This window comes from Ranitomeya variabilis, chromosome 4 (assembly GCF_051348905.1).
Source record: "Ranitomeya variabilis isolate aRanVar5 chromosome 4, aRanVar5.hap1, whole genome shotgun sequence".
NCBI classification, from domain to species: Eukaryota; Metazoa; Chordata; class Amphibia; order Anura; family Dendrobatidae; genus Ranitomeya; species Ranitomeya variabilis.
This window is the reverse complement of record NC_135235.1, coordinates 16311167-16329154: the sequence shown is the minus strand read 5'-3', so window position 1 is coordinate 16329154 and position 17988 is coordinate 16311167. Positions and strand designations below refer to the sequence as shown.

The 17988-nt window shown below is 44.7% G+C and overlaps 1 protein-coding gene across 3 annotated transcripts in view; it reads left to right on the top strand.

Moving 5' to 3' along the window:
- Positions 1-17988, top strand: part of PDCD4 (programmed cell death 4) — a 53290-nt gene that overhangs the window by 26893 nt on the left and 8409 nt on the right. For all 3 annotated transcript variants that reach the window (XM_077258048.1, XM_077258046.1, XM_077258047.1), the window contains 6 exons: positions 1764-1985; positions 7496-7593; positions 8961-9075; positions 9515-9622; positions 9706-9816; positions 9899-10038. In XM_077258048.1, coding sequence (XP_077114163.1) covers positions 1764-1985; positions 7496-7593; positions 8961-9075; positions 9515-9622; positions 9706-9816; positions 9899-10038 — 794 coding nt within the window. The remainder of the gene's footprint in view (positions 1-1763; positions 1986-7495; positions 7594-8960; positions 9076-9514; positions 9623-9705; positions 9817-9898; positions 10039-17988) is intronic.

The window sequence follows — 17988 nt, the reverse complement described above, 5'->3', positions numbered from 1 at the left end:
GATTTCTCTTCTCCTGACTGCTGGTATCTATAAAGTACCCTGTTATTAGATTGCCAGGTTTATTACCCATGATTATTGCATTTCTTTAGTAATAGTGGTTTTTCCCAGCAACATGTAGGATTATCGGGCTTCTGGATGTTTTATGTCAGACTATATTTTGCATTTATTTCTTTGCCCCACTTTTGTAGAGTTTACCAGAACTATTTATATTGATGGCCATATCGTTGTCTGATTGGTGGTGGTCCAACTTCCCGCACCCCTATTACTTATAGTGTACTGGTCACAGATTGTAGCTATACCTGGTGCTGCTCTTTAGTGGTGCGGAGCTTCACTGACCACCTGAAATAGTACAGTCAGCTGATTGGTGGAGGTGCTGGGAGTTGGACCCCAGGGATTTGATATTGATTACCTATTCTTGTCACGGGGATACAAGGAGGGCGAGAGCTAATAACCCGGGCCCCTGCAATTTCCCTCAGACTAGGGAAACCCTGTCTGACCCTCTACCTGAAGTTTACACTGAAGGTGTGCATGTTCAGGCCTCCACCCTCACCCTGACTCCTGATTCAGCCCTAGTCTGACCACCACCGCCCACCACCCAGTGAATGCAATAGACCAATACCCACAGTTATAACAAACAAGGATAAAGGAAAATATACACCACGCCGCAGTCAATCAGGAATACACTATAAATATGCAGGGCAAAATAAATACAAATATAGGAAGGAGTAAATAAGACTAAGGAAAATACACCACCAGCAACGATTCTCCAACAACCAGCTCTCCACTCCAGACCGAGAAAACTACGGATAAGACAGAAGCTATAATCGGCGACGCCCAAAGATCAGGAGAACCATTTAAAGGAAATGGGCATGGCCCAGCTTCCAATCCGAGGATCAGATAAATTAACCCTGGAGCAGCCAGACGAAAACTAGCCGACGCCAATGAGCAAACAGTGGTCAAACGCGGAATTACCGCTGTCTATCAGATGACCTGGTCTGAACAGTGTCCGACATGACAATTCTAAACACAGGTCATGAATATTACAGTCCCAGAAAAGCAATGAGAGAGTTTATGCCATGTTTTCAAGTTCTTATTTATGGGAACACTTTTCAATCACTGCTTGGACCCCCACCGATCCCAAGTACGATGTTCTGAAGAGCCCTGTCTGAATGGAGCGGAGCTCGGGCATGTGCATGTACCTGGCATTAACTCTTTATGGGATGGCTAGAGGAAGTTGTGTACTTTGTCATCTCTGTCTGTCTCATGGGAAAAGATTGGAGCGGAGGTGAGCATGCCTGACCTGCTCTGCTCAGAGAGGGGTTTTTAAAGCCTTTTTCTTGGGATCGGTGGGATGGCTTAGCAGTCTCAACCTAGTGGACGGGAAGTTATCTGTGGATGGGGCACATACATTTTACTTTTTCTTTTTATGGTATTGTCATTTAAGCAGTTTTCCAGCCTCAGCTCTTGCAGAGTGGTTAGGATTTTGCAGCCTCTAGAGTTAACACTCAGAAAAACTCCCAAAATAGCATCGAGGAAATATAACTCATGAACAAATTAAATACCACAAAAAGAAAACTGGTGCAAAACTGCCAAACAGCCTCTAGAGTTAACATAATTCACAAGCTCTATGTATGTGAGGTGTCACGGTCTTAGGTACATTATTGGGTATTTAATTTCATTGTAGCTATCTACGGTCCACCATTTTCAGTTTGTTTTATAATTTATTTATTTTTTCAATAATCGCGATCACTTTTTGCTCGCAGGAAATGTTGAAGGATTTAAATCTGGGAGAGATGAAGTGCGGACTTCCGATGTTAGCTGTATCTATTGCACTGGAAGGGAAAGCCAGCCACCGGGAGCTGACCTCAAAGCTGCTGCATGATCTGTGCGGGACCGTGCTCAGCACTCGAGATGTGGAAGTCTCTTTTGACAAATTGTTGGGAGAGATGCCTGAACTTGTCCTGGACACACCTAGAGCACCCCAGGTCTGTGTACACATTGCATATCTATCTGGAGAGGATAAAGGGATCCATCCTGTGCTTTGTTCCACAAGATGCAAGATGGATAAAAGTCACTTTACGCTTGGCAAGTTGTCAAACCACTGACAAATAATTGTTTGTTTAAAGTATCTGATTGACATTAGTCCAAACATAGTATGGAAGACATCACATTAATGTTTGATTGTCAGAGGAGCAACAAATCGGTGATTTTTATGTATATGAAACAAAGACATGGCAGCTCCCGACAGGCATCGAGATAAAGCAAGAAATGTACAAACGGAATGGACACAGCATTTATATTGTGTTCCTGCTATATGGGCTATACTTACAAGTGTGAGGTTTTGGGTCCCTGTACTAAACTGTATAAATGTACAGTGGCGATGGACCTCTCTCAGGCCTAAGGCTCATTCAGATGTCCGTGCAAATTGGTCCAAGATCAGACCACAAAGAGTGACAACAATTCTCCCGACCCGAGCATGACCGCCTTATAGAAATGAACCTGTCACGCTTTGGTGGGAGAGCTGCAGCCAGTCCATGCATTGCTGTCTGATCTTGGATCGATGTGCACAGATTTCTGAACGAACCCTTAGACTGAAAAATGAACTTGGGATAGGTGGGAAATGGGTGGGAGGAAGCATGATAAAGAGGGACACTGCAGCAATAGCTTGTCCAAACATTGATCTTTTGTGAATGTACGGCACCTCTGTGGTTTATTGGTTGCACCAGTAGGATACCACTCCTTATAAATATACTCACACTTGGTGAGCGAAAGTCTATAATTATTAGCAATGAAGCAAGAGTGACATTTCAGTCGAATTCTCCGACTTTTCTCCAACCAAAGGATTGCACCTTGTAGGGAAGACATAAGTCCACATGGTCAGGTTGGAAAACTGTGGGAGCAGAGCATCATTTTGTGGGGAAATTATCACAGGGGGTATACAAAGATTGGTTTAAATGGTAATTTATATGACTTACTAATATAATGCCATTAGACTAGGTTCCTTTACCGTCCCATATCTGCTACATGCCGGGGCTCAGCAGCTTCAATGTCAGCCGTGTTCTTGGCACAGATACATGTTTCTTGTGTTTCTCTTGACCCGTAGCAGTGTGTGAAAGGAGCTGGCAGACTGCTTAATTCTGTACCTAAGCCCTCTCCTTTATGTCCCTGTATCGGATGTTTGTGGTCCCCACCGATTTTGTTTACTTCCCTACAGCCGTGCCTTCCCTCACAGTCATCCCCTGTAATTATAGTGGCTTGGGAAAGTATTCACCCCCTTGGCATTTTTCGCGTTTTACTACATCACAACCTGAAATTTCACTGTGTTTTATAGAGTTTCTATAAATTCATGTAAAGAATATGTCTAGCAACTGTGAACATTTGGTTTTATTATTGTGAAGCAAACAATAAATAGGACAAAATTACTGGAAATTTCAGTGTGCATAAACATGATGGTTTCCTCTGGTGAACAGCAATCTTCAAGTCTGACCACAGATTTTCCATTGGATTAAGGTTTGGACTTTATCCCCTTGCTGACCTCGGACGGGATAGCACGTCCGAGGTCAGAACCCCCGCTTTAATGCGGGCTCCGGGGGTGAGCCCGCATCAAAGCCGGGCTGTTTTGTACAGCTGACATGTGCCTGCAATAGCGACGGGTGGAATCGCGATCCACCGGCCGCTATTAACTAGTTAAATGCCGCTGTTAAACGCTGACAGCGGCATTTAACTGGCGCTTTCAGCCATCGGCTGGAAATGAGCGCATCGCCGACCCCCGTCACATGATCGAGGGTCAGCAATGCGTCAGGATAGTAACCATAGAGGTCCTTGAGACCTCTATGGTTACTGATCCCGGCTAGCTGTGAGCGCCACCCTGTGGTCGGCGTCCATAGCAAGCCTGCAATTCAGCTACATAGCAGCGATCTGATGATCGCTGCTATGTAGCTGAGCCGATCGAGTTGTGCCAGCTTCTAGCCTTCCATGGAGGCTATTGAAGCATAGCAAAAGTAAAAAAAAAAAATGTGAAAAAAATGCAAGAATTTAAATCACCCCCCTTTTGCCCCATTCAAAATAAAACAATTAAAAAAAAATCAAACCTACACATATTTGGTATCTCCGCGTTCAGAATTGCCCGATCTATCAATAAAAAAAAAGATTAACCTGATCGCTAAATGGCGCAGCGAGAAAAAAATTTGAAACGCCAGAATTACGTTTTTTTTGTCGCAACGTCATTGCATTAAAATGCAATAACGGGCTATCAAAAGAACGTATCTGCACAAAAGTGGTATCATTAAAAACGTCAGCTCGGCACGCAAAAAATAAACCCTCACCCGACCCCTGATCACGAAAAATGGAGACGCTATGGGTATCGGAAAATGGCGCAATTTTTGTTTTATTTTATTTATTTTTTTAGCAAAGTTTGGAATTTTTTTCACCATTTAGATAAAAAAGAACCTAGACATGTTTGGTGTCTATGAACTCGTAATGACCTGGAAAATCAAAATGGCAGGTCAGTTTTAGCATTTAGTGAATCTAGCAAAAAAAAACAAAAAACAAGTGTGGCATTGCAGTTTTTTTGCAATTTCACCGCACTTGGAATTTTTTTTCCTGTTTTCCAGTACACGACATGGTAAAACCAATGATGTCGTTCAAAAGTAAAAATAAGCCCTCACATGGCCATATTGACAGAAAAATAAAAAAGTTATGGCTCTGGGAAGGGGAGCGAAAAACGAACACGGAAAAACGGAAAATCCCAAGGTCATGGAAGGGGTTAACTAGGCCACTCAAAACATTTACACTAGTGATGAGCGAATGTGCTATCCGAGTATCTTGGGCGTGCTCGGATAATATGTTCGAGTCCCTGCGGCTTCATGATTCGCGGCTATTAGACAGCAGCAACACATTTTAGGATTGCCTGTTTGTTTGTTGCAATCACACCCAAGATACTCAGAGAACACCCGAGCATGCTCAGATAACACATTATCTTAGCACGTTCGCTCATCACTAAGGCTAGGTTCACATTTGCAGTTGAGTCCGCAGCGTCTCTTCCGCAAACGTATTGCAAAACGCATGCTAAAGCTGCGTTTTTTATCCGCATCACATTACGCATGACGGTTAAAAAAGCGCGACGTTTGCCCGTGTTTTCCAGGAGGGCGTGTCTCAATCAGTTCCTGGACATGCTCAGTCCAAAGTACGCAGGCGCTTCGAACGCATGTGTTTGCAAAGACATGCGTACGCATGCGTTCCCATAGACAATGCGGTTTTTAATGCACGCATGCGCATATTTGACTGAAATTTTCCACCTCAAAAATTCTATCATGGTGCGTCAGCCGCACACCGCAAAAAAACGCATGCGTAAGCAAACACTGGCAAACGCATGCACCTGCGTCTACAATGTTAAAGATAGGAAATCAAGATGCACGTGGATGTATGCGTCAGAAATGCTGCGGACACAACCGCAAATGTGAAACCAGCCTAATTTACATGTTTCCCATTAAACCACTCGAGTGTTGCTTTAGCAGTATGCTTTGGGTCATTTTCTTGGTCATTTTCTTGTTGGAAAATGAACCTCAGTCTCAAATCACTCAGACTGAAGCAAGTCTTTCTCAAGAATATCCCTGTATTTCGCACCATCCATCTTCCCCTCGACCATTTTCCCTGTCACTGCAGACGAAAAACCTCCCCACAGCATGATGCTGTCACCACCATGTTTCATTGTAGGGATAGAGTTTTTGGGGTGATGATGAGCTGTGTTGGTTTGGCGCCAGACATGGCGTTTACCTTGGTGGCCTTGAAGTTCAGTTTTGGTCTAATCTGACAACAGCACCTTCCTTCATACATTTGGGACGTCTCCCACATGTCTTTTGGCAAGCTTAAAACGAACCTTACAATTTTTGTGTATCAGTTAGGACTTTTTTTTTTTTTTCTGCCCTCTCTTCCATAAAGACCACCTCTATGGAATGTACGATATATTGTGGACGTATGGACAGATACTCCAGTCTCAGCTTGGGAGCTCTGCAGCTCCTCCAGTGGTCTCTGTGCTGCCCCTCTGATTAGTGCCCTCCTTGCCCGGGCTGAGAGTTTTGATGAGCGTCCTCTCTTGGAAGGTTTCTTGTGGTACCACGTTATTTTCATTTGATGATGATGGATTTGATGGTGCTTGGAGGAGTATCAGAGATTGGCAGATTTATTTTATTTTTATATTTTTTAGAACCCAACCCTGACTTGAACTTCTCAACAACTTTGCCCCTAACTTGTTTGCAGATCACCTTGATCTTCATGGTGGTGTTTGCAGATCTCCTTGGTCTTCATGATGTTGTCTGGAGATCTCCTTGCTCTTTATGGTGTTGTTTGCAGATCTCCTTGATCTTCATGGTGGTGTTTACAGATCTCCTTGATCTTTATGGTGGTGTCTGGAGATCTCCTTGATCTTCATGGTGGTGTTCGGAGATTTCCATGGTCTTCATGGTGGTGTTTGGAGATCTCCTTGGTCTTCATGGTGGTGTTGGGAGATCTCCTTGGTCTTCATGGTGTTTGGTTAGTGGAGCCTCTTGTTAATGGTGTTGCAGCCTCTGTGGCCTTACAGAGAGGGTAAAGTGTTTTTATACTGTCAGACGTGTGACACTAAGGCTACTTTCACACTAGCGTCGCTCGACGCACGTCGCAATGCGTCTTTTTGGAGAAAAAACGCATCTTGCAAAGTAGCCCGCAGGATGCGTTTTTTCTCCATAGACTTGCATCAGCGACGCATTGCGACGGATTGCCACACGTCGTATCTGTCGTGCGACGGATGCGTCGTGTTTTGGCGGACCGTCGGCACAAAAAAAGTTCCATGTAACTTTTTTAGTGCGTCATGTCCGCCATTTTCGACTGCGCATGTGCGGTCGAAACTCCGCCCCCTCCTTCCCGGACATTACAATGGGGCAGCGGATGCGTTGAAAAACTGCATCCGCTGCCCCCGTTGTGCATTTATTTCACAGCATGCGTCGGTACGTCGGCCCGACGCATTGCGACGGCCCGTACCGACGCTAGTGTGAAAGTAGCCTTAGATGCACACAGGGGACGTCCTGTCACTAAGCATGAGACTTATGAAGGGAATTGCTTGCATTAGAAATTAAGGCTTCATCACAAAAGGGGTGAATACATATGCACATGACAATTTTTAACTATTTGATCCCATAAATTTCATTTATGCCTACATTTTTCTCACTTCACTAACTAAACTATTTAGTGCTGATGCATCACACGCAAATCGTATTACAAAAATATTAAACACAGGTTGTAATGTAATAAAATAGGTAAAAAGTCAGGGGGGTGAATACTTTTGCAAGCCAATGTAAGCTGCTCTGGCTTTCTCAGATGAGCAGATCCTTATGGGGATGAAGACCTGCCGTTACAGCACAGTTCTGTTTTGTGAGAAGATTGAGCAGAGAGATCAGCATTGTAAGATCACATTGTATAAGGGATCGATATTTTACTCTCTTCACTTTTATCTCTGCAGCTGGTCGGTCAGTTTATCGCTAGAGCCGTGGGAGATGGGATCCTGAACAAGACTTACATAGAGGCTTATAAAGGCACGGTGGACTGCGACCATGCGCGGTATGTTACACGTGTGATATCCCCCAGGCTGGGAACGGTACAATGAATTCACACAATGTTTTACATAGTTGAGCTATGCCATTTAAATGTCAGATGGGTGTCACAAAAGGCACGCCATTACTTGTTACATATGAAAGATTGTAAATGTGTTTAATTAATTTAGGCTATGTGCGCACGTAAGAAAAGAGGTGCAGAATTTTTTGCACAAAATCTGCATTTCCTGGCAGAATCCGCAGCCGCGGATTTGCCGCGGTTTTTATGCAGATTTTGTGCGGAATTGATGCGGGTTTTCTGCGGATTTTGCCACTGCTGATTTTTATCATGGAGGGGTGCAGAAACGCTGCAGATCCGCACAAAAGAAGTGACGTGCACTTCTTTGAAATCCGCAGCAATTCCGCACTGATTTTTCTGCACCATCTGCACAGCTTTTTTTTTTTGTCCCATTGAATAACATTGTACTGTACATCACAATGCGGATCTGCTGCGTTTCTGCGCGGAAAATTCTGCTGCGGATCCGCAGCAAATCTGCGTCGTGTGCACATAGCCTTACAGAATTGAGTCACTGTATAAATCCACTACTGCTGCACTCACTATTCTGCTGGTGCAGTCACTGTGTACTTACATTACATTACTGATCCTGAGTTACCTCCTGTATTATACTCCAGAGCTGCACTCACTATCCTGCTGGTGCAATCACTGTGTACATACATTACATTACTGATCCTGAGTTACATCTTGTATTATACTCCAGAGCTGCACTCACTATTCTGCTGGTGCAGTCACTGTGTACATACATTACATTACTGATCCTGAGTTACATCCTGTATTATACTCCAGAGCTGCACTCACTATTCTGCTGGTGCAGTCACTGTGTACATACATTACATTACTGATCCTGAGTTACGTCCTGTATTATACTCCTGAGCTGCACTCACTATTCTGCTGGTGCAGTCACTGTGTACATACATTACATTACTGATCCTGAGTTACCTCCTGTATTATACCCCAGAGCTGCACTCACTATTCTGCTGGTGCAGTCACTGTGTACATACATTACATTAATGATCCTGAGTTACATCCTGTATTTTACTCCAGAGCTGCACTCACTATTCTGCTGGTGCAGTCACTGTGTACATACATTACATTACTGATCCTGAGTTACCTCTTGTATTATACCCCAGAGCTGCACTCACTATTCTGCTGGTGCAGTCACTGTGTACATACATTACATTACTGATCCTGAGTTACGTCCTGTATTATACTCCTGAGCTGCACTCACTATTCTGCTGTAGATGTGATTATTTTCTGGGGTATTTATTTGCCATTTGTGACTTTCTCTCTTGCTGTCCGTTGTTCTCCTGTTTCAGAGAAGCCTTGAATCGGGCAGCGGTTCTCCTCAGTATGACAAGAGTTGGAAAGAGAATTGACAGTGTGTGGGGAGCAGGAGGCGGCCAGCAGCCAGTTAAAAAATTGGTGAAAGAGGTAAGTGAGCAGAGCAGAGATGTGCAGTCCTAGTCACTGACAATCCCGTATACAACCCAATCTAAGCGAGCAGTCATAAGAGACTGTGGTGAGAGAGTGCAGCTGTAAATCTATATAAATTAATAAATTACCATTACTCCCTTTTTCATGTCGCTGTCTCTTCTCTGGTGGTCACCTCCCTGGTCGATCACCTCCCATGACCGCTGCAGCCAATCACTGGCCATAGCACTGATGATTACATGGCAGATGAGGCTGTGATTGGAAGCAGCGGTCATTGGATATGATATTGTCGCTCTACAACCATTGGTGAGTACCAGAGTGGAGGAGCTCTGGGCAGGCCAGCAGTGGTTAATTTATAACTTTAGCACGTGCTTTTTTTTGTAAACACCCTGAACAATTGCTTTGTATATAGCGGTGCATTTATTGTTCTTCCCATCAGATCGATATGCTGCTGAAAGAGTACGTGTTATCTGGAGATGTGTCCGAAGCTGAACGTTGCCTCCAGGAGCTGGAAGTTCCTCATTTCCACCATGAACTTGTCTATGAAGTAAGCCCCTTCTTTTCTCCTCTGCCCGCCAGTCCACAGTGGGGCCATCCAGGAATGTGCTCATTCTTATTCCATGTGTGCAGGCCATACTGATGGTCCTGGAGGCCAGCGGCGACACCACCTACAGGATGATGCTCAGCTTGTTAGAATCCCTGTGGAAGTCGGCTGTGATCACCCTGGACCAAATGAAAAGGGTAAGACTGCCCTCTGCTGGCTGGAGACTGAAAGGGCTGTAATAGAATTAATGAGTATTACTTCCCTTCTCTATTTTTCTAGGGCTACGATAGAATTTACTATGAAATTCCAGATATTAATTTGGATGTACCTCATGCATACTCTGTTCTGGAGCGTTTCGTGGAGGAATGCTTCAAGGCTGGCATCATTTCTAAACAAATACGGGACCAATGTCCATCCAGGTGACTACTGGAATGATTATTTTTTTCTATAGGTCACACATTGTAAATCTGTCATCAGAACTATTAGTGGCCAAACAGTGCCAAAGACTAGAGTCATATAACTGGGGAGGAGCAGCAGACGTGTGAGGAAGTGATATCGAGCCTGGCTGCTATAATGGTGGCTGGGGCTGTCACTGTACAGCATTCACATTATTATTATTACTGTATTATTATTATTTATTGTTATAGCGCCATTTATTCTATGGCGCTTTACATGTGAGGAGGGGTATACATAATAAAAACAAGTACAATAATCTTAAACAATACAAGTCATAACTGGTACAGGAGGAGAGAGGACCCTGCCCGCGAAGGCTCACAATCTACAAGGGATGGGTGAGAATACAGTAGGTGAGGATAGAGCTGGTCATGCAGCGGTTTGGTTGATCGGTGGTTACTGCAGGTTGTATGTTTGTCGGAAGAGGTAGGTCTTCAGGCTCTTTTTGAAGGTTTCGATGGTAGGCGAGAGTCTGATGTGTTGGGGTAGAGAGTTCCAGAGTAGGGGTGATACGCGAGAGAAATCTTGTATACGATTGTGGGAAGAGGAGATAAGAGGGGAGTAGAGAAGAGATCTTGTGAGGATCGGAGGTTGCGTGCAGGAAAGTACCGGGAGACGAGGTCACAGATGTATGGAGGAGACAGGTTGTGGATGGCTTTGTATGTCATGGTTAGGGTTTTGTAGTGGAGTCTCTGGGCAATGGGGAGCCAGTGAAGGGATTGACAGAGGGGAGAGGCCGGGGAATAGCGGGGGGACAGGTGGATTAGTCGGGCAGCAGAGTTTAGAATAGATTGTAGGGGTGCGAGAGTGTTAGAGGGGAGGCCACAGAGCAGGAGGTTACAGTAGTCAAGGCGAGAGATGATGAGGGCATGGACTAGGGTTTTTGCAGATTCTTGGTTGAGGAATGTACGGATTCGTGAAATATTTTTGAGTTGAAGTCGGCAGGAAGTGGAAAGGGCTTGGATATGTGGTTTGAAGGAGAGATCACAGTCAAGGATTACACCGAGGCAGCGAGCTTGTGGGACTGGGGAGAGTGGGCAGCCATGTACTGTAATGGATAGGTTCGTTGGGGGGGTCGCGTGAGATGGGGGAAAGATTATGAATTCTGTTTTGTCCATGTTAGGTTTCAGAAATCTAGCGGAGAAGAAGGATGAAATAGTGGACAGATATTGAGGGATTCTGGTTAGTAGGGAAGTGATATCTGGTCCAGAGATGTAGATCTGTGTGTCATCAGCATAGAGGTGATACTGAAAGCCATGAGATTCTATGAGCTGTCCCAGGCCAAAGGTGTAAATGGAGAAGAGCAGGGGCCCTAGGACTGAACCTTGTGGGACTCTGACAGAGAGGTGAGGAGGTGGTGAGTGAGTGGGAGACGCTGAATGTCCGGTCTGTTAGGTATGATGAGATCCAGGATAGGGCCAAGTCTGTGATGCCAAGGGATGAGAGGGTCTGTAATAATAGGGAATGGTCCACTGTGTCAAAGGCAGCCGACAGGTCGAGGAGGAGGAGGACAGAGTAGTGTCGCTTGCTCTTGGCGGTTAAGAGGTCATTGGTGACCTTAGTTAGGGCAGTTTCAGTGGAATGGTGTGACCGGAAGCCAGATTGTAAGCGGTCAAAGAGGGAGCAAGAAGAGAGATGGGAGGACAGCTCAAGGTAGACGTGTTGTTCCAGTTGTTTGGAGGCATAAGGGAGAAGTGATATAGGGCGATAGCTAGATACAGAGGATGGGTCAAGAGAGGGCTTTTTGAGGATAGGTGTGATGGAGGCATGTTTAAAGCTTGAGGGGAAAACACCAGTTGTTAGTGATAGGTTGAAGTGATGGGTTAGGGTTGGGATGAAGACTGTGGTGAGGTTTGGGATGAAGTGGGATGGGAGCGGGTCAAGTGCACAGGTGGTGAGATGCGATCTTGAGAGTAGAGTGGAGAGTTGATCTTCTGTAATGGTGGAGAAGTTGGATTTGAAGGTGGAGGGCTGGGAAGTCGGGAGGAAGGGCTCTGGGGGTTATTGACCAAAACTGTCTCTGATGTTATCAATCTTCTGCTTGAAAAATGAGGCAAAGTCTTCAGCTGAGATAAGTGGGGAGGGAGGAGGTGCTGGGGGACAGAGGAGAGAATTGAAGGTGTTGAGTAACTGTTTAGGGTTGTGAGACAGGGAGGATATGAGAGATGAGAAGTAGGTTTGTTTAGCTGTGGCGAGTGTGGTCTTGAAAGTAGTGAGGGACTGTTTGAATGCGATGAAGTGTTCACTGGAGTGGGATCTTTTCCATCTGCGCTCAGCAGCCTTGGAAGCTCGCCTCAGTTCTTTGGTCAGGCTGGTGTGCCAGGGCTGTCTGTTGATTTAGCGAGCTTTGGTATGTGTAAGTGGGGCAGCAGATTCCAAAGCTACAGCTATTGTGGTGTTATATAGAGCTGCAGCGTCATCCGCATTGTGTAAGGAACTTATATCTGTGAGAGGGAGGAGGGATTCGGAGATTGAATGTAGGTCAAGGTGTTTAAGGCTATGTGCACACTTTGCGGATTCCACTGCGGATCCGCAGCGGATTTGACCGCTGCGGATCCGCAGCAGTTTCCCATGAGTTTACAGTACAATGTAAACCTATGGGAAACAAAAAACGCTGTGCACATGCTGCGGAAAAAACGCGCGGAAACGCTGCGGATTACATTCCGCAGCATGTCACTTCTTTTCTGCGGATTTTCACCTGCTCCAATAGGAAACTGCAGATGAAAATCCGCAGAAGAAACCGCAGTAAAAACCGCGATAAATCCGCAGTAAAAACCGCAACGGGTTTTCACTGCGGATTTTGGAATTCCGCTGCGGAAAAATCCGCATTGGAATCCGCAAAGTGTGCACATAGCCTTAGATTTCTGCGAGGGTGTGAAAGTTTGTGGGGTGGGGATTGTAGACATGGAGTGGAGAGGGAAGAGAATGTGAGAAGGTTGTGGTCAGAGAGAGGAAGAGGTGAGTTAGAGAGGTTAGATAGGGAACAGAGGCGGGTGAAGATGAGATCCAGTGTGTGACCATCTTTGTGAGTGGCTGCAGAAGACCATTGAGTGAGGCCGAAGGAGGAAGTGAGGGATAGAAGTTTAGTGGCAGCTGAGAGGGAAGTGTCAATGGGGATGTTGAAGTCGCCCATGATGATAGTGGGGATGTCCGCGGAAAGGAAATGAAGTAGCCAGGTGGTGAAGTGGTCAAAGAAGGTGGTGGCTGGCCCTGGGGGGCGGTAAATGACAGCCGGTTCGAGGGGGAGTAGATGTGCACAGAGTGCACCTCAAAGGAAGGGAGGGTAACAGAGGGTGGCAGTGGGATTGGGGTGAAGGAGCAGTTATCTGACAGGAGAAAACCAACTCCTCCGCCATGTTTGCTGCTGGGGCGGGGTGTGTGAGAAAGGTGGAAGCTACCGTAAGAGAGTGCAGCAGGGGAGGCTGTGTCAGAAGGGGTGAGCCAGGTTTCGGTGATGGTGAGGAATGAAAGTTTGGTAGTAACAAAAAGATCATGGATGTAGGAAAGCTTGTTGCAGACAGAGCGAGCGTTCCACAGAGCTCCTGTTAGTGGGACTGGGGAAGCGGGGGCTGGGCGAATGGGTATAAGGTTAGAGAGGTTAGGGAAGTTTGTGATAGAGCGTGGATGGGAGGTAGAAATGACTGTGGGAATGTGGTGAGGAGGACCAGGATTTGGAGAGATATCACCAGCAGTGAGAAGTAGCAGAGAAAGTGTTAGCAGGTGGGAGCAGGAGAGGGCATGAGGTGGCTGTCTGTGCTTGGAGACAGAGGATTGTATGTTAAGGAACAGTTCTGAGGAGTAGGTGAGATGGATGGGGAGGATTGAAGAGGAGATGAACAGTTCCTTACTTGGTGTGGGGATTGGGGGAGGTAGCATAAAGTAAAGGATTATAGGGGTGAGAGTGAAAATAAACAGAAACATTGTTTACAGTGACTGGCCAGTTACCTTCAGTTCCCTTCAGGTTTTAATTCTACTGTTATCTACACACTTTTAGGACACACTTCTAGGAATCACACTGCATACTAAAGTCATGCAGACTTTAGCTATGCAATATATGTAAAACTAAGTGCGTTCAGGTGTGAAGCAGAGAGGAGTGGTCTCTGCTCATCTTGGTCAGAGAATTAGGAGTGGACCAGATGCATACAATCAAGCCAGAGTAAACAAGGTCATAAATAACACAGGGTAAGCTGGGGTTAGCTGAAAGGCATACCATGAGAATGCTAGGAGCAGAGGAAAGTCTGTGTGCAAAGCTGGGTGATGTACTATGTGCACTTCATAGACAGACAGCAGGAGAGCTTACCCTTACCTTACCCTGATCCCCACTTACATCCTGTGCTGAAATAGATCCATAATATAATAAGGCCAGGACAGACGGACCGCTCAGCTCTATTCTATACATGCTGCAGATTACAAGCCCTGCTCCTCGCTGCCCTATAGCTCTGTGAAATCACTGCAAATGATCAAATACATCAACATATCAACATTTTAACTCCTGTATCACAATACAAGAAAGTTCATGATGACCTTTTAAGAGCATCTGTTGCCGTGGCGGAGAAGAATAATGTTTGGTCAGAGATTCCATTTCGAGCGCTGACACTTCCTGTAGTTTTGATGAATCGCTGTTTTTTCTGCTGCAGTTTTGCTTTAGTCCCCTGATAGTCCTCCCTGTGACTAGCTCCTCTCCACACTATTGATTGGCAGCTTCCTAGCTTTACAGAGTAGCTGTCAATGGTGGAGGGCAGAGCAAGACACAGCTCATCATTCAGAGAACTGGCAGGACTTGTCAAAACTACAGGGAGAAGCCCAGTAAGTTATTCACCACTGGATTCTGGCCCTGTTTTATTCTGCCTTCAGATTGGGGAAGGATAAACCTGGTGACAGAATCTCTCTAAGCACAGTAAGACATGAGCTGCATCTTGGATGCTGGTGTCGGCTAATTTAATAAAATGCATTCATGATTTTTCTATGTTGGTGCTAATGATCCAATTCAAGACAGGGCCATTTTTTCACCATTCCTGACCAGTCATTTCTGTTTATTTTTTTTTCCATTTTATTTGTATGTATTTTATGTGTGAGTACAAGGCAACACTAAAATAGATTTTCAATTTTCTTCTTCTTTCCCTAACAACTATACCTATATAGTAGATGCACGTTTTTGTTTTTATTCCAAACAAGGGTGAACTTTCTAGCAGAGATGTGGACCAGAAGCTGTGTTTTTTTTTTTTTTTTTTTTTTTTTTTTTTAATTTCATTAATTTCACACATGTCCCCCATAAGGTCATAAAAGACCTTTGCGTGGGGTGGGCTTCTTCTCAAGCTTCAAATACATTTTTTTTTCTGCAGATTTCCCCAGTAAAGCAAAAAGGCAGAGATCCTTACGTGCCCAGGCCTTCAAACAAATGCACTAACAGGATGCAGTGGACCCATGTAGTTAAGATGGCAGTGACACAGGTGCCAGAATACCGATGAGGCAACCGCTCACAGCCTACCAATTCATGGAGGGGACGGCTGCTTGGCATATTACTGCACATAAAAGACTTGTATGTGGCGCTGTTCACACTATTGCAATGCAACCTTGTTAACCTGGATGCTGTGCACTGCCATAGTGTGAACAGCGGTTGCCTCATCTGTATTCTTGCACCTGTGTTACCGCCATCTTAACTATTTAGGTCCACTGCATCCTGTTAGTGCGTTTGTTTGGAGGCCTGGGCAGGTAAGGATCTCTGCCTTTTTGCTGTATTTTTGGAGGATTTTCAAGTCCTCTTTTTGTGCTATTGCTGTTTAGAGATTTCCCCTGTAACTGTGGCTGGCATATTAGCCCCCATTACAGAAGAAAATGTCTCCTGCCTGCACTGCAAATCTGATCAGCTCCTGCTCCCACCCAGCACCCGACGGTCACATGATCGTTGTCGGTGCTTCCTAAACTGTATACCCAGCATTCGTTCACCATTAGGTATACAGCGATCGGGAAGGCAGAGCCTGTAATAAACTATCTCTGCCTTCTCTATAGGGAGTCAGGCTGTGTCTGACAATCCAATCCCCACTCTCACTTTCTCTGCAGTGTCATTTTAGAATATCATTAGAGGAATATGTGGACCTCTCCAATGGTTTATGTCTATGGGTGGTTTGCAAGTAGTTAAAGGGCTTTTCCATCAATAGACACTCATGGCATATCACAAAAATAGATTATTTAAAAAGGGTGTAACTCTTGGAAAAGTGCAGTCTCCTCTTCAGCTTCCTTGTAACATATCCTGGGGATTGGATACATCCATGTTGTAACTCCTAACCCATGCTACCATGCTTGGTGAGAAAAGACCCCTCTGTGCCTCCATCTGAGGCCAAACCTTCACCTCACAGACAAGAGAATGCATGTTCTGCAATGAGCAGGAAATAAATAGATTATTTTTCCATATTACCCTCATTGTAGAAATCCTAAAGTCCATTGACTAACCTTTTTTTTACCCCTTCAGAATGTAGAGGGGAACATGCGGATGCCTCAATTTTATTACGCGTGTCTGTCACCTAAAGTAAATGTCTCCTCGCTGGCATGCAGGGGGCACAATCTGTCACAGATCGCTGATGAGATGAGAAGTGACTCAGGGCAGGAGACTGTATATGGCAGCACTTTAGTCTCATTGTGCTGCAGCTGTAAACCTGAGGATGGCTCAGATCTGCCAGATGTTCCCTCTTACGCTTCACCATGTCCTGAATTCTGCAAGGTTGATTCCCTTTGCCTCTGCCACATGTATTATGACGCACCAGGTTGTGCACTCGGCATGAGTAACATATATATATATGTGTGTGTATATGTATATATGTAGAAGGCTGTGATGGCTAGCACTCAACAAAAGTTGGAGTGACTGTGCTAGTGAAAGGAACCCAAGGTTCCGAAGCTACTAGGTATGAAGATCACTGCACACGTACAAGTGGAAGGTATGCTTCAAGTGGAAATTTATTTATAGTGGTTTTAAGACAAAGCGACTGGTAAGTGTTGACGTTTCGGCTGATACATAGCTTTGGTCACAACGTCGCTGGAAAAGATACAAATATTTACAATTAGGTATATACAATGATTGGTGCACACAAATATATCCAAAAGTGTACATTATATACAATATATACAATGTTTCTGAGGTTGTGGTATTCATGTACAGAGTAATAGCTCTGTGTGACCATGTAACGAGATGTCCTAGGATAAACTATGCAGATAATGAAGCAATAAGACATCTATAATCAGAGAGATTAGTCCAAGGAAATGCATATAGAGATGTATGTACATCGATGTGTGTGCTTAGAATAGTGTATATAATACCCTATATATTCGTTTCATAAGGCAATGAGGTGGCCTACCAAATATGAAGAGTCTGTCTTGGTTTAAGATAATGATGATGTAGAACTGCAGAATGTTGTATCATGTCAGAAATGAAATACAACGCATGTATATGTGGATGCCCAAGGGTCAGATGATGTACGTATACACGTGAAGGGGTAACTAGGACCTACCCTGACAGTATGGTTGGTTGCCGTGTGTCGTGGGATATTCTATGCCTCGTGGGGCAAGAGCCATACAATTTTAATAATCATTGTATTGTATCATTGTATTGTATCATTGTATTATATACACTATTCTAAGCACACACATCGATGTACATACATCTCTATATGCATTTCCTTAGACTAATCTCTCTGATTATAGATGTCTTATTGCTTCATTATCTGCATAGTTTATCCTAGGACATCTCGTTACATGGTCACACAGAGCTATTACTCTGTACATGAATACCACAACCTCAGAAACATTGTATATATTGTATATAATGTACACTTTTGGATATATTTGTGTGCACCAATCATTGTATATACCTAATTGTAAATATTTGTATCTTTTCCAGCGACGTTGTGACCAAGGCTATGTAT